Raw genomic sequence first — 14323 nt, 5'->3', positions numbered from 1 at the left:
GGGCGGCGACGGCAACCTAAAGAAGCCGAACCCCCTCCGCGGAGGGGGGGAGGGCGGGGCCTATTCGTGAGTGACGGGCCGCACCGCCCAATCACCGCTCCCCCTGGGCGCGGCGGGCGGGGGCGGCTCCCGGCGGAGCCAATGGGGAGCGCGCTCCGCCGGCGGCGAGCCCCTCAAATACCGGCGCTCAGGACCCGCTCGTCCCCCGGCCGCGCTTGGTTGGCGGCGGGGCGGGAGGGAGGGCGGGCGCCTCTTGTCCGGCGTCTCATGGCGGCGGTGCCCGTGCGGGGCTGAGGAGCGGCGACCGCGGGCTCGGTGCCGCCTCCCCCCCCCACCCCGCTCCCTATGAACCCCCCGGCGGCCCCCGCTGAGGGGCCGGCCCCGGCCGTGCCGTCCGGCGTGGAGCTGGGGCTGACGGCCGTCCACACGGCGCTGTGCGCCGCCCTCTTCCTCTTCGCCTACCTGCAGCTCTGGCTGCTGCTCTACTACCGGCAGCGGCGGCTGAGCTACCGCACCCTCTGCCTCTTCCTCGGCCTCCTCTGGGCCGCCCTCAGGACCACGCTCTTCTCCTTCTGCCTGCAGGGCTCCCCCCGGGCCCTCCGCCTCCAGCAGCCCTTCGCCCACTGGCTGCTCTACTGCCTGCCCGGCTGCCTGCTCTTCTGCAGCCTCTGCCTCCTCACGCTCTACTTCGCTGAGGTGATTTTTTAATCGCCCGTTATTTTTAGGTCCCGAGGGGGGTTTGGGACGGTTTTGAGGGGGGTTTAGGGGGGTTTGAGGGGGGTTTGGGGGGGCTTTGAGGGGGGGAGAGGCGCCCAGCAGCGCGCCGGGGTCATAAAACCCCCCCCTCAGAGTGAGCTGTGGGGAAAAAAGGGATTTTTTGGGGGGAATGGGGATTTTGAGGGGGGAAATGGGGATTTTGGGGTCGTGCCCTGAGCTGTGAAGTGGGGAGGGGGCTCGGGGCAGCCCCCTGAGGTGCGCACACACACAGAGTGCCCCCCGCTCCCCACGGGGGTCTCCCCCCATCGCCTCCCTCCGTGGGGGTGGCAGCGCCGCGGGTCCTTTACGAGGCTTTTTTTTGTTGTTGCTATCTTTTTTTCTTTATTTCTCATTGATTTCCCTCCTGCAAAGGGCCCAGAAAGTGGCAGCAGCAGGGGCCTGGAGGGCCGCCAAGCATTACGTCACCAGCCGGAGCCTCTTCTGCTATTGTTGCTGCGCTCCCTCCGTCTCCTCGCCGCCAGCAGCCCCGCTCCTTTTCGTGCCCCTCGGTGCCACACAAAACCCCCCCCCCAGACCCCTCTGCCTCCCCCGTAACAGCCTGGGCTGCAGAGCCGGGCCCCTTCCCGGCACGACGATCGCCGCCGGGACGGCGCTGAGCCGCTTGTTTTTGTTGCCGATCCGTGTTCCTCCTTTCCTGGCTTCTCCCATCGCTCGTTTTTGTGTCTTATCCTCCTTCCCCTAGTCCTTCACACTTGGTTTTATTTACCCTTCAAAGCCTTCGCTCCCTCCCCTTCCCCCTCTGAACGTTTTGCTTCTGCTCCAGTTTCTCGCCAGCAGCCCTTCGCCTCCCGGTTTGGGGACTTGTTTCATAAACAGGCAGCACTTTTCCTTCCAGCTCCGTTGTTGTTGTTCAGACCCTGCGCTCTGCAGCTCTCAGCTCTTCGCCAGCCTCACAAAGGAATCGCTACCACGCAGCGAAACCGCTCCGATGTGTCACCGGTGGGAATTAGGATTTCATTTTCCCTAGGACGTCTGCGCTCACGTGATACCCCCGAGGCTTGGGGCAGTGGGGTTGTTCAGCTGTGTGGGTGCTTCCCTGCCTGACACAAGCACCTGGAAGCTGGCGTAATCTGCTGGTGTTGGATACGTTGCCCATCAAGTGCCGGCAGAATAACAAATGCTGCGTAATGTGTATGATATAATGTCTATAATCCATCTTCATGTTGAAGGGAGCTGACCTACCGATTGCTCCAGCCGGTAGGTGTTTGTGTGTCCCTTGGAAGGCAAGCTCAGCAGGGGATCCCGAGCTCTATTGCCCCAAACTGGCTGGATTTCATTTCCCTCGAGGCTACTGGACTTGTCAGCAGATTTACCTCCTCGCAGGCTTGTTAAAAGGCTCCCTTTAAAGAAAAGCAAAGTACGTTCAGGCAGGCTCCCTTCCTCCTGTGATGTCCGTTTTGCGGTGGACTCCGGCTGGGTATGCCCTGCTTCTTTCTCCTTGAAGACCTAGAGCCAAGGGAAATCCTGTCTGAGGAAATAAGAGCTCAGAATCCAGAGTGGGAAAGGATGAAGTGACTTGTTGAAATGGGTGTGCGTGCTTAGCCGCAGAGCAGGGCCTGGCGCTTGGCTGCCCCGGGCAGCATGGGCGTCCAGCACGTCGTGGTGTTGGAGTGATCTCACGGTGGTGAAAGCTAGAGCTGGGCTTTGGAGAAAATCCACCTAGGTGGGCCTTTGGTGCTCTTCTGGCTTCCGTTTTAACAAAGGAAACGGTGCCGAGTCGGGATATTTGGCTTCCTTTGCTTGGAGAGCAGGCTGAAAGAACTAACCCATCCTCTTAGCTACCGACACATAGCACCTTTCTGCCAGCTGATGCCAGCTTGGATGCGTTCAGTGCTCGTCTTAAAGCACAGGAGGAGCAAGCAGACACTGTCACTAGCTAGGGAAAAGTGGGAAGCTGCTGTGGAACCACAGCCCTCTGGCTGAAGAGGCTCAGGATCTAGAGATCTACTGAAGTGACTTCAAGCAGAAGGTGCTCAGAGGGCCCGGCGGTTCCCAGCTCTCGCAGGCCAGCCGGCAGCGACCTGTAGAGGAGCGCTGGGCTGTCCCTGCCCTGGGGCTGCTGTCCTTGTCTAAAATGCCCTCAGATGAAAGCTGAGGCTGCTTTTGTGCTGAAGGCACGGCTGATTGTCTCTGCACACAGTGCCGCCTTTGTGGAGATGCTGGAGAAATGGCATCTGTCTTAAGCAGGGAGGGAGAACGCGGCCTGTGCTGTGTTGTTTGCGCTGATCTCGCTTGATTTATGGAGCTCCTCGGGCCGCGTACGAGCTGGGGATGACATGGTGCCGGCTGGGGGAAGAGCCTCGGGAAACAACAAACACCCCTGGAGAGCTCGTGTGAGTTTGCGCTGTTCCAGGACCGAAATTCAAACTGATGGAGCTGCCTCGCGCTCCTCCTGTCTGCGGGGTGAGGCTGTCCTGTTCAAGTTCCTTTTGTCGCAGGCTCGTTTCCACCTGGAGCATCGGGAGGCGTAGCGCCTCTTGCTCGGAAGAGTCTCTCTCCGCTTCGGCTTGTCACAGTGAGCTTCCCCGCAGGAAACCTGGAGATCAGGGTCGATCGGAATTCCTCGGCTCCCTTCCCAGTCCTGCCCTGAGCAGGCAGAAGGATGCCCGGGATGCCCCAGCCCTGCTTGGAAGAGCTCCTCAGCCGCCAGCCAGGTGTCTGCTCGAGTAACACCGCCTTTCCCAAGAGCCTGCCAGCTGCTGCTTCCCCCGGCTCGCCGTCAGGAGACGGTACCTGTAAACACAGCCCCAACAACCTCGTCCCCACCCTTTCCAAGCCCTCCTTGGCATCCCCGTCCAGCCTGGGAGTCGGCAGTGGTGAGCGAGGGCTCCTGCTCGGGGCTGCTCCGTAACCCTTGACCTGTCTGGGTTTCTTGGGGTGCTCCGTCAGCGGGGTGACATCAGCCTCTTTCATCCTGGCTCGCTCAAATTGCGCTGGAGCGGACGCGCGTGGGGAGAGCTTCCAGCCTGGGAGCCGTTTGTCCTTGCTGCCCTGCGCCCGAGGGTGCTGCCTTTGCGGAGGGAAAACTGGGGGAGCCCCCACTCTTCCCCTCCCCTTGTCCCGGCAGACCCTGGGTACGTGGCTCCTGCCTGAGGGGGGGCAGCTGCTGAGGGGTGACAGCCTCAAAACGCCCTGTCCCTGTGCTCAGGGTGAGCAGGCGGCCGCGGCAGCAGCCGGGAGGTGACCCCCGGTGCTGCTCGGGAGACCGATTCCATCAGGAAGCGGCAGGTTTCTGCCCCTGCCGGCTCCGCTGCGGGCGGATGCACTGCGATCCGGCTGCAGGGCGGTGTTAAGGCCGCGGTCCCCGCTCGCGCGGGTGCCGACGCTGGTCCTTAGGGCTGCTCGTGGGATGCGGGGTCTTCCACCCGCCAGCTCCTAGCGGCTGGGACATCTCCGTCGCTCCTCCCAAGGATAAGATTTTGACGCTTCGGGCGCGTAACCGCCGCGAGTTCGCTTTGTGGCCTCGGTGGCGTGAGGAAGGAGCTCACTGCTGTGAAACGTCTGCTCAGGAAGGAAAGCCTCCGGCCGTACGGGGCCCCCGGCTCTGTAGCTCTTCTCAGTTTTGCTTTCCTCCCAGACCTGCAGCTGACGTGAGATGCTGACGGGACGCGTCCCCCAGAAGATGCCTGAGGCTCGAACTGTTACACGAGGCTGGCTGAGGAGTGCCTGTCCTCAGCCCTGCTGCTCTTGGGCTAGCGGAGACCTCCGTTTGCTGGTTTCGGCAGGCAACTGCGGGCTTCTTTGCTGGCCGCCCAGCTGGGCTGAAGTAACCCCTCACTGTGTGGGGGCTGCTGCAGGGTGTGATGCACTTCTGGAGGACAGGGGCCTGGATTTCCTGCTCCTGCGAAGAACGGGGCAGCTCCTGAGCCGTCTCCCTCATGCCGAGCCCTCTCCGCCAGCTCTCCTCGGGGGCTGAGCGCCCTGCAGCGTTGCCTCGAGGATGGGAGTGCAGAGGTGAGTGGTGCCGTACCGCCTCCTGACCCAGCCCCGTGGGGGAGCGGGGAGCTATGTCACCGGACGAGCCGTGCCTTAATAACCGTGAAAATGCTAAACCAGGTGGCGTCCGCTCCCTGCCTGAAGGTCCGGGACTGAAGAGCTGGGGGCTAAGAAAAGTGTGGATTATCTTGTGCTTCTGCCTGGTGCAGGCCAGGAGAAAAGGGTAGAGGGCTTCAGGGACTGCTTGGAGTGCTTGGCACAGGGTTTGAAGCTGTCCGGTTCCTGCAGGAAGGATTTCAGATGCTGAAGACTACAATAACGCAACAGCCAACCCTCAAATCCTGAGGCGTTGCTGGAAACCCCGCTGGCAGGAGCCTGACTTCTGAAGCTTCGCGGCGCTGAAATCCCAGCGGGAGGAACAGCTGAGCAGGGGTGCCTTGTGAGAGACGGGTGGGTGAGCCTCCTCTGCAGCTGCAGCCGGGAAGGTGGCAGGGAGGGCTCCGTGCAGGAGGATTCCTTGCAGAAGAAGTGGAACCAAACCTGCGTGCAGCGATCGGATTTGTGCTGACCCCACGAGTGTGCATCCGCTGGATCTGCCCGGCCGGCTCCGTCTTCCCAAGTTCCTTCAGGATCCCTGTCCTCAGGCCACGAGCTCCGGGGCTGAATGTGACCCTCAGCTCCGGCGTCCTTCCCGCAGGGGCTGCAGCAGCACCTGTGCTTTTTTCGCAGCTCAACAACCAGCTCCTGCTGTGGCTGTGCTGAGCTGGCCTGTGACAAGCGAGCTCCGTGTCGCCTGTCCCGCTGCAGCAGGGCTTCGGTGCTCGTCTGACCTGTGACTTGGGAGCGTGCCTCCCTTCCCAATCTGTCCCCGCTTCCTTATCCTGCAGTCCTGCCCCGTAGGATTCGGCAGGAGCCCCTCTCCAACCCAAAAGGACGTGGAAACTCGCCCGCTGTGGGGCTGCCTGCGTGTGAGCTCTCCTTTGGCTGATTCAACCCCAGCGGCTGAGGTTGCAGGGCTGGGCTCGGTGCCCTGCGGGTTGTTGAGAGGCCCCTGAGCCTTTGCGTTGAAGCAGCAGCTGGTCCTGTGCAACCTGCAGCTCCAGCCTGCTGGTCCCCGGGGAACGATGGCAGCACGGATTCCCTTTTGGGCAGAGTGCATGGTGCTCTGAGTGAGCTAGGTGACGGTGATCTGCGGACTAATGCTCCCCCGTCGGGTGTGCCACCCCTCGGGAAGCTGGGCCTTTCACCTCTTCCTCCCTCTGAGTTACTTCTCAGGTGTGTGTGGCCTACAGACACCTGAAGGGTGGAGGAACCGAGAACTCTGCGCCTTTCTTACAGCCTGCAGGTCCGTAATCCGGTGCCACCGGGTGCGTTTAGATCAGTTATTTGCCTTCCTGAAGGTTCCTCTTGCTGAGGAGGCCTTCTCTAACAGGGAAATCGAGCGTGACTGAGCTCCTGAAATATATCAAATATTCCTCTGAGTCCTTACGTGACAAGGTCTTTAACACCACGCCTAGGGGATGCTTAATGTCCTTGCCCATCAGACACCTGCATTCGGGCCTGGCTCCTGCAGGAAACACCGCACCAATCTCTTCTGTGAGTGGGTGCAGAGCAAGACTTTGTGCTATTAGGTGACGTAGTCCTTCAAGATACCCGGCTGGATGCTGGCTCTCCTGTTGTATCTGTCTTTATGAAGCTTAAAGGAGAACTGCGGGTCATGTTCAGTAACGCTGTGCAATTTTTTTCCCCCCTAGGTCATATTCAAAGTGAAATGTGCAGCTGAATTCAACAAGTACAAGTAAGTGGTGCTTCTCTAACGTAACCTTTAGAGGCTGCTTAAGGTGAATTAAAGCTTAATAAAGTGAATAAAGAATGAATAAAGGTGAATAAAGACCCCAAAAACTGAACAGAGCTAATGCTGTACCTAGCTGTGCTCTGACAGAGGGTCAGAGTTGCTCCTTGGAGCAGGAATGGGAGCTCTGAGGGTACCAAGGAAGCTGAAATGTGTGCTGCGTGCCTCCATGTGCCATCGGCACCCCAGTACAGGTGCTGATAGGAAGCCAGAGGAGCTCTCAAGGTCCTTTTGAGCTGTCCCACCTCCAAGAGAGATGTGTGAGAGCTTGAGCAAAAGGTGGCACGCCGTTGTGGGCACACCTTTGGGCAGCCCAGGTGCTGCCTGGCTGATTTCCAGGGCAACCCACGGTGGAAAATGCAGGCTCCAGTGGCTTTCAGCAAAGAAGCCGCAGTGGCTGTGCTGACTCAGAACGTACAGGCCGAAGTTAACGCAGAGCTCGAGCAACGCTTCAAATCTGCAGGATAAGAGCCCGCCTGTCGGAAGGCGAGTCTTGTAACTCGTGACCACTTACACAGCTCGTGCCGTAGGAGAGCAGCTGAGACAAATGCTCTGCAGTCTTGGGCCGTCAGTACAACCACTGAAACCCTGGAATGCCCAAATTTCGCAGCGTGCCTCGTGTTCTGCTTGCTCGGAGGCCCTCCCTGCTGATGAGGCTGGAGGATTGTGACGTATGACTCCAGAACCGTTTGACTTACCTCTGTTTTTCTTCTCTCCAGGGTCCTCTTGTACCTGGGCTCCGTACTTACCAGCCTCCTCTTCCTCGTTGTGAACCTGACTTGTGCAATGCTGATCCACGGGGAGGTCCCGCAGGAGCAGCTGAGGTGGACGGTCCTCGCCCGTGCCCTGGTCAACGACAGCCTCTTCATCCTCTGTGCAATCTCACTGGCTTGCTGCATGTGCAAACTGGGAAAGATGTCTTCAGCCAACGTCTACCTCGAGTCCAAGGTGGGTAAATGCCTCGTGAACCGTGCTGGGGCTGCGACCGTCGGCTGGGTTCCCAGCTGGGTATGCGTAGAGATGCAGTGCTTGAAGCGATGCCGGCCTGGTGGCAGCCGAGCTACTCTCAAATATTCCTTCAAATATTCCTTCCCGTGTGAAGGTGGCAGCTCTTGGACTCCTCTCTCCAGAAGTGCGTGCTCCTGCGACGGGGATGATGTGTCCTGCATGCTTTGGGGGAACACGTCTGCGGTTTTCCTGGCACAACAGGAGGCTTAGGAGCTGCTTATGCTTTTCAGTTTTAGAGGTTTAACTTTGGAACTGAATTTTTAGTTTAATTTTGGAATTTCTCATTTGGAAGAGAGGGTTCTCTAAGAAGTAAGAGATGTAGCTTCTGCAGTATATTGCCGCTAAGCCCAGTGAAGTCTGTAAAGTCTCCAGAATAGCTCTGACGTGCGTAACGCAGCTCTGCAGAGGGGATCTGCGAGCAGTCCAGCGTTAGCTGCCTGGCTTGTTTAAGCCGGAGGCAGTGCTCACCTGTCCTGGTTGAGGTGAGCATCTTGGATGGGAGGAGAAGCTTCTGTAGGCCCTGTCCCGAGGCGGGAGGGGACAGGTGATGTTCTGAACATGTCTAACTCTTCTCCAGCAGGTGAAGCGGGTGAACCACCAGCAGCCTCACCCGAGTGGGGCAGCAGGCTGCGTTTAAGCATGCACCTGAGAGCTGTGCCCCTCTTCCTCTGAAAAGCCCTCGCTCCTGTCAAAGGCAGTGATTTCACCTAGCCTGGCGCGAAGGGCAGGCGGCAGTCTCTCGATCGGCCTGGAAGCATCCGCAGGGAGAGCTGTAGGATCAGGGAGCAGTCAGGTGCAGAGGCAGGTCAGCTGCCTGGCTCAGGTATTTTTGAACCGCTGCCTTCCCAGCGTCTCACCTCACGTGCTCTGAGCCTCCTTCCAGGTGTCAGGAGGACTCCTGAGAGACCACCTTCCCCATGTGTCCTCAGTCAGGTGAACCTGGGGGGTTAAAGCACTGCCGTGCCTTCCTCTGGAAGGAGGCTAACCAGGACGTGGGGCTTGTGAAGGCTGTTGGATGCTTTCCTCCTCAGGAACAGGAGCGAGGTGACAAGCCTTCTTGCAGCAGGCAATGCTGCAGAGATCTAGATGAAGAGAACCGCCTTGCGTTGGCCGGAGGCGTCTCTTTTCTCCTTAGGTCATCTGCAGGACCCCTCAAAGCACTACAGTCCACTGCCCAGCATCCAGGAGCTGTGGCTGCAGCCGTAACTAAGCTGACAACCTGCCCAAATCCTTGCTCAGGCCAGGTATCCAGCTCTAACTGGCTCTGGGCATTAATTAACTCATTAAGCTCTTCATCAAGCTCATCAAGGAACTTGTCTGTAAAAACACTTTCAGCCCAAATATCCCGGCTGCTTTTCCAGACGAAGGTTATATTCAGCGTGAGGGGCGCTGAGCTGCTGCAGAGCGAGCCAGGTGGGCGCTCCTGCTGCAGTCCGGGCCTGCTCAGAATGCAAAAGCAGCCAGATTTTCGTAGCGGCTGTTGGCTGGTCTTCCGGAGGAAGGCAGTGGGTGGGAGGCCACCTCTGGACCACCGGTTTGGAGCTGACAAACAACTCAGCAGGTCCCTGCCTATCGATAAAATCCTGAGGATGTTCCTGTGCCTTGAGCCTTTCCAGCTCCGAGGCCGCATGGCTCTGCTACTCCAGTGAACTCGTCACACGAGGAAGCTCTTAACCAGCTCTGAATATTTTAGCAACAGCGTACGAATGTTCTAGGTCATTCTTGCCTGCGCAGCTTCTCGTGTATTTAAATGGGGGTGAAATCCAAGCTCTGTAGGAAGGTCTGCGTTAAAACTGCTTTTCCTTCCTGTTCCAGGGAACGTCTGTCTGCCAAGCTATTCTTGTGGGATCTGTGGTTGCTCTTCTGTATTCCTCAAGGGCTTGCTATAACCTGGTAGCTGTGGCCATATCTCCAGACAGCGTTCCTGGTCCGTTTAATTATGGCTGGGACAACCTTTCTGATAAGGTAAGTTTGTCTGTTACCCCCTGGGTCCAGAGCTAGGAGCAAAGTGAAAGGGCTCCCATGGGGGGCGTGTAGAGGAGAAGGGTGTTACCTGGGGGGGTCTGTTTCTCCGAATCTCCAGAGAAGCTGGATTTCTGCGTTCAGAAGCCCTGCTTGTCCTCTCCACTAGGGCAAGCCTGAATCTTCCTCAGTCCTCCTGTTCAGGAGGGATTCTGTTGCCCTCATCAATTTCAGCCTAACTCTTCTTTCGGGGGAGAGGAGGAACAAGTCGAGCAGAGCAGAAGAGCGATGTTTAATAAGGCATGGCTGTGCAGGGGAGAGTCGCTGGGGGCTGGGGGAGCTAGCAGTGCCCTGGAGCACCCTGCAGAGAACTCTCTCTCCCTTGAGATGGCAGCGGTTGAGTAAGGGTCACAGCTTTTGGGTTAGGGACTCCTGCCTTCATCAGGATCTCACCGCATTTGCAGTTATCCTGAGTTGTGCCCAGCTCCGATGGCTAGGAATCGAGAGACCTCTAACTTCTGTCCGCAGGCGCACGCGGAAGCGAGCAGCGAAGAATACGTCGTGTTCGGAGTGGTCCTCTTTCTCTGGGAGCTGGTGCCAACCACCTTCGTGGTGCTGTTCTTCCGGGCGCAGAGGCTGAGCCAGAACTTGGTAGGTCGGGGCAAGCTGCTGTGGCTTGAATGCCTCCTGTCTGGGGGAGGAGCCCGTGGTGCCCGGTGTGTGGGGGCAGACCTCTGGGAAGGCAGTCAGAAATCTCACTCCTGGCCTTTTTTTTTCTTTCGCAGACTCCAGCAGGAATGGTCAACAGTCATAGTTACAGCTCCAGAGCCTACTTCTTCGACAATCCGAGGCGCTATGACAGCGATGACGACTTGTCACGGCTTGGGGCCAGAGAAGGAGGGTAAGCGTTGTGCTGGGCATGTGGGGACAGCTGCTGTCTGGTGTGCAAGCAGCAGGGCTCCTGGATGCTACTTTTAAGAAAAATCCTGGCATAAGTGGCAGCTTGGGCAAGGTGAATGGGGCAGAGCCTTCTGACTGAGCTTGGCTGTGTTCCTTTCTGCAGCTCAGAGCTGTTTTTATCAGGTAGAAGGGACTAGAAGTGGGTATCACACTGCTTGCAGGTAGAAATGTGCAGTGGTTGCAGACAGGAGGCCTCATCCAGGAAGGCTGATCTCCCCTCAGCTGGGGGAGAAGGGCTCCTAAATTACCTCCAGAGGAGTTTTTGCTACTGGAAAGTGAGGTGGTGAAGCCCTGGGAGAGATGTGGCCTGTGGGACAAAGCTCCGCAGGAACACCTGGGATGGGGGAAGATGCTCTGGTGTCCCCAGCAAAACTAAAGGGAAACCTGGCCTCGCTGCCTGGGGCTCTGAGGTCCTCCTGGCCATTTATTTTTTTGTGAGGACCTGAGAAATTCTGTCTCTCCTTGACCAGTTCTGTAGGGCCTGGTGCTCCTTTTCTTTGCGCCAGCTTCCTCGGAGATACCGATCTGCTTGTCCTAACCTCCCCCTTCAGACGCGCACCATGGCCGGTGCTGGGGGCAGAACTCCTCCCTGGGCTGCTTAGCAGTGAAGGCAACACTCAAAATTATCGATCTCTGAGTCCCTGGCTGTTTTTTTGCTCTCTCCTCCAGCTCGGCCACCCCTCAGTGCTCCGGCTGCTATGGGTCCCTGGCCGGGAACGACAGCTACGCGGCGGGTCCCCAGCTCGGCGGGGCTGCTGCAGACAGTGCCCCCTTGCTCTTCGCTGCCGGCGGCTCGGAGGCGAACGCCCACCAGAGCTCGTACCCCGCGCCGCAGAACTGAGGAGGCTGCGGGGCCCCTTTTCCTCCCAGAAGTGGCATTCATGTATAGGATCGTAACCTGGTTTTTGTTTTTCCCTCTCCCCCTTCCCCTGAAGCATCTAACTCATTGACACAAACATTCCACTACCTGCCGCAGCCGTGAGTGGGACTGAGCCTGCGGCTGCGGGCGGTAAGCGAGAAGAGAACTGTGACTTTAAGGTACCATGTAGCAAAGCGAAGCTGAACCCTCTGGAAGCTTTTTTTTTCTTGGTCTGGTCCTCAAGATGTTGGCAGCTAAATGCACCAGAGCTTCCTCACTAGAAAAAGAAACATCAAATGCATATTTGCACTTTTATCTGCACACTTGGAAAGGAACGGATCTCGCTCAGACCGCGCCTGGCCTGAGACTGTTCTAGTTACTCTTTTAATTGCACATCCGTAGCTGGGAGAGGCGCCGTCTTCCTGCAAAGATGTATTCCGTGAAGTACTCTGCATCCTGACTCACGTGGGAGCGTGGAGCTCAGCTAACAGTGTTACGGGCAGGGCCCGGGGCAGCGGGTGTCGAAGCGTGGCCCCTGCGGGGGCTGCTGAGCGTGGTCTCGCTCCGACTGCTGGCCCTGCCTGCACCCGCTTGCTGCTCCGCCCTACTCTAGGGTTGCGGGCTCGAAGCGCACCCACAGCGAAGGCCTGTGATGGTGGGATCGAGTGCTCCTTCTGGTGGTGAGGTGGCCGCGATGTGACCGACCCCTGGCTTGTGGCGGAGGAAGAGGGCTGGCTTTGGGCTGGAGCTGCTGGTGAGAGGGAGGGGAGGAGGTTCTGGGGGAGCTTGGAGTTGGCTCAGCAAAAGGATGTGCAGGCCCGGAGTGTGCGCGCGAAACCAGGGCTGCTCCACCTGCTGGGGGTGAGAGTGGTCCTGATCCCTCCTCTTCCCCCCTCGTGGGGCTCCTCTGCCCCCTCTCTACTCACTGGCATTTAGCAGAGAACCGAGGCTTCTAACCTGAGCAAATGTGAACCAGCAGAGCCCCCAGGGAGCTGCAGGAGGCCTGCTGTTGTGCAGGGAGGGGCAGAAGCTGCAGCAATCTGGTCCCTGGGCTCCTTCCTCTCCTCTCCTGGCTCTGCCCTGGGGTGCTGTGGAGCAGGCTGTGGCCGCAGGGCCTCGGTGTGCTGGGTCAGGCTGGGAGGAGGCTGCTCTCAGCCCCGCTCTGTCCTTCCCTTGGCCCAGAATAGCCAGCTTTGGCCCGGCTTGCAGCTCTGTTGGGCTCCGGGAGGCGAGGCTCCATGTTTTGGACTGGATGTGAGTCCCGGCGCGTCCCTGAGCCACCTGTGGGATGAGCGAAGCGGCTCCGGACACGTGCTCAGATGGAAGCGCTGGTCCGGGGCTGGCAGCTGCTCTGACCCCCTCGTGAAAACGTGAACTGGAGCTGCCCCTGCTGCTCAAACACACCCGCCCCTGGGAGACCCTTACAGGGCCAAGGCCTTGCACGCGTGGAGCCGCGCGGCGCGGCCTGGCTGGGGCTGTGGGACACCAGCACCGAGCTGGGTGCCGGCGGGGCCCCACACAGCAGCCTGTGCGAGAAGCCCCAAGCAGCGGGGGCAGCCCTGGCCTCTCCTCGCAGGCCCTGCCCTCGCTGGTGCGGCCTGGTCACCCCGTGTCACCCCCTGTCACCCCCCTCGCTTGCACCCAGCTCGCTGCCGCTTGTCACCCCGAGCACACCCGGCCCCTTGGCGTGGTCCCCGTGCTGGCCTGGGGGGGAGGCCTCCGTGCTGACCTGCTCCACTCGTGCTGGCCCAGGAAAGGAGCAACCTCAGCTGGTTTTTGGGGAGGGCTTTGGGATTAGGAGCCACGGCACAGCCCTCTTGCTGTGGTACTTGAACCAGAGAGCTCCATCCGTGGCTGCTCGACTTATGGCGGAGCTAAGGAAGGCCCCAGCCGCCGCGTGTTGCCCTTCTTCCTTCTCCCATAAGTCACCAAAGACAGCAAACGACGCTAGCGGCCCCTGTTCTTGCTTAAATTCCAAAGCACTAGGAGCACTTTAAGTTTTTTTTTCTTTGGAGGGAAGGGAGCGTAGTGCAAAAAAAAAAAAACAAAAAAAAAGAAAGAAATAAAAATTAAAGGGCTACAGGCTCATTGTTCGTATTGCACTGAAGCACACACCACCACCATGATCTTCCTGGCATTAGGAGCGCAGGTCGGGGCAGTGAGTCGCCTTGCTGATGTACTCGTGAGTGACTGGCAAAAAAGTGTTTTGGTTTTCCTCGTTTGTATGGGTGGCCGTTAATTTCAAAGCTCTGACTGCTCCCCGTGGGGCCGGGCTTGTGTTTTACCGAAGTAATTTATAGCTGAGAAGTACAATGACTTTTTTAATGCGTAGTTGCCTTTCATTAAACTTTTTTTCTTTCTTTCTTTCTTTCTTTCTCTCTTCGGTCTGGTTTAACAGTGTGTTGGCTTTGCAGTCAGGCAGCTGCTGGCTGCAACAGGAAGCTGCGGCCAATGAATGTACCTATTTGTCCTTCACTAAACTGTAACCAAGCACTACGATGTTGAAATAAAAAAAAAAAAGACCAAGTTTCTGCGTTGCCAGAGGCCCGGCCGAGTTTTGCTGGTGGCATGGCCCAGCCAGGCCAGCCCCGGGGGGGCATCCTGCAGCCCGCCCTGCCCAGCTGAGGGGCTGCGGTGGCCGTGCCAGCGCGGGACACGGGGACCTCTGCCTGCTCCCCCACAAAAATCATCGGTAACTCCCTAAAGCTGCCTCTGGCCAGGCAGGAGGTGCCTGTGCAGCATTCCCACGGGTTCTCAGGCTCCTCTCCCCACCTGCGACCCATCGAGGTGGTGCTGAGCTGGGGAGGAGGCGAAAACCTCAGCCCAGCAGCTCTGGGCTCCATTTCCTTACACCCCGGCACGGGTTTATCAGCGTGACCTTGGGCTCGCTGCAGATAGCAGCAGCTTCACCCGCGCAGAGGCTGCATCTGTGCACAGCACTGCCTGCCTCCGCACCCCGTTTTGGGGGG

General features: G+C 58.7%; 1 protein-coding gene across 1 annotated transcript; it reads left to right on the top strand.

Moving 5' to 3' along the window:
* Window positions 1-230: 230 nt before the first annotated feature.
* Window positions 231-13632, top strand: GPR137C (G protein-coupled receptor 137C). The gene is made up of 7 exons (XM_066998636.1): window positions 231-696; window positions 6468-6511; window positions 7285-7513; window positions 9389-9538; window positions 10064-10186; window positions 10321-10436; window positions 11165-13632. Exons 1-7 carry the CDS (start codon window positions 346-348, stop codon window positions 11334-11336), a joined length of 1185 nt encoding a protein of 394 aa, XP_066854737.1. The 5' UTR covers window positions 231-345; the 3' UTR covers window positions 11337-13632.
* The last annotated feature ends 691 nt before the right edge of the window (window positions 13633-14323 follow it).

The sequence above is a fragment of the Anser cygnoides genome, chromosome 5, assembly GCF_040182565.1.
Source record: "Anser cygnoides isolate HZ-2024a breed goose chromosome 5, Taihu_goose_T2T_genome, whole genome shotgun sequence".
Lineage (NCBI taxonomy): Eukaryota > Metazoa > Chordata > Aves > Anseriformes > Anatidae > Anser > Anser cygnoides.
Note: the sequence above shows the minus strand (reverse complement) of the source record. Positions and strands in the feature narration are given on the sequence as shown.

Coding starts and splice junctions, on each gene's coding strand:
- GPR137C (XM_066998636.1), top strand. CDS start 346: ATGAACCCCCCGGCGGCCCCCGCTGAGGGGCCGGCCCCGGCCGTGCCG. Junction 6,512..7,284: donor GCTGAATTCAACAAGTACAA/GTAAGTGGTGCT, acceptor TCTTCTCTCCAG/GGTCCTCTTGTACCTGGGCT. Junction 10,187..10,320: donor AGAGGCTGAGCCAGAACTTG/GTAGGTCGGGGC, acceptor TTTCTTTCGCAG/ACTCCAGCAGGAATGGTCAA.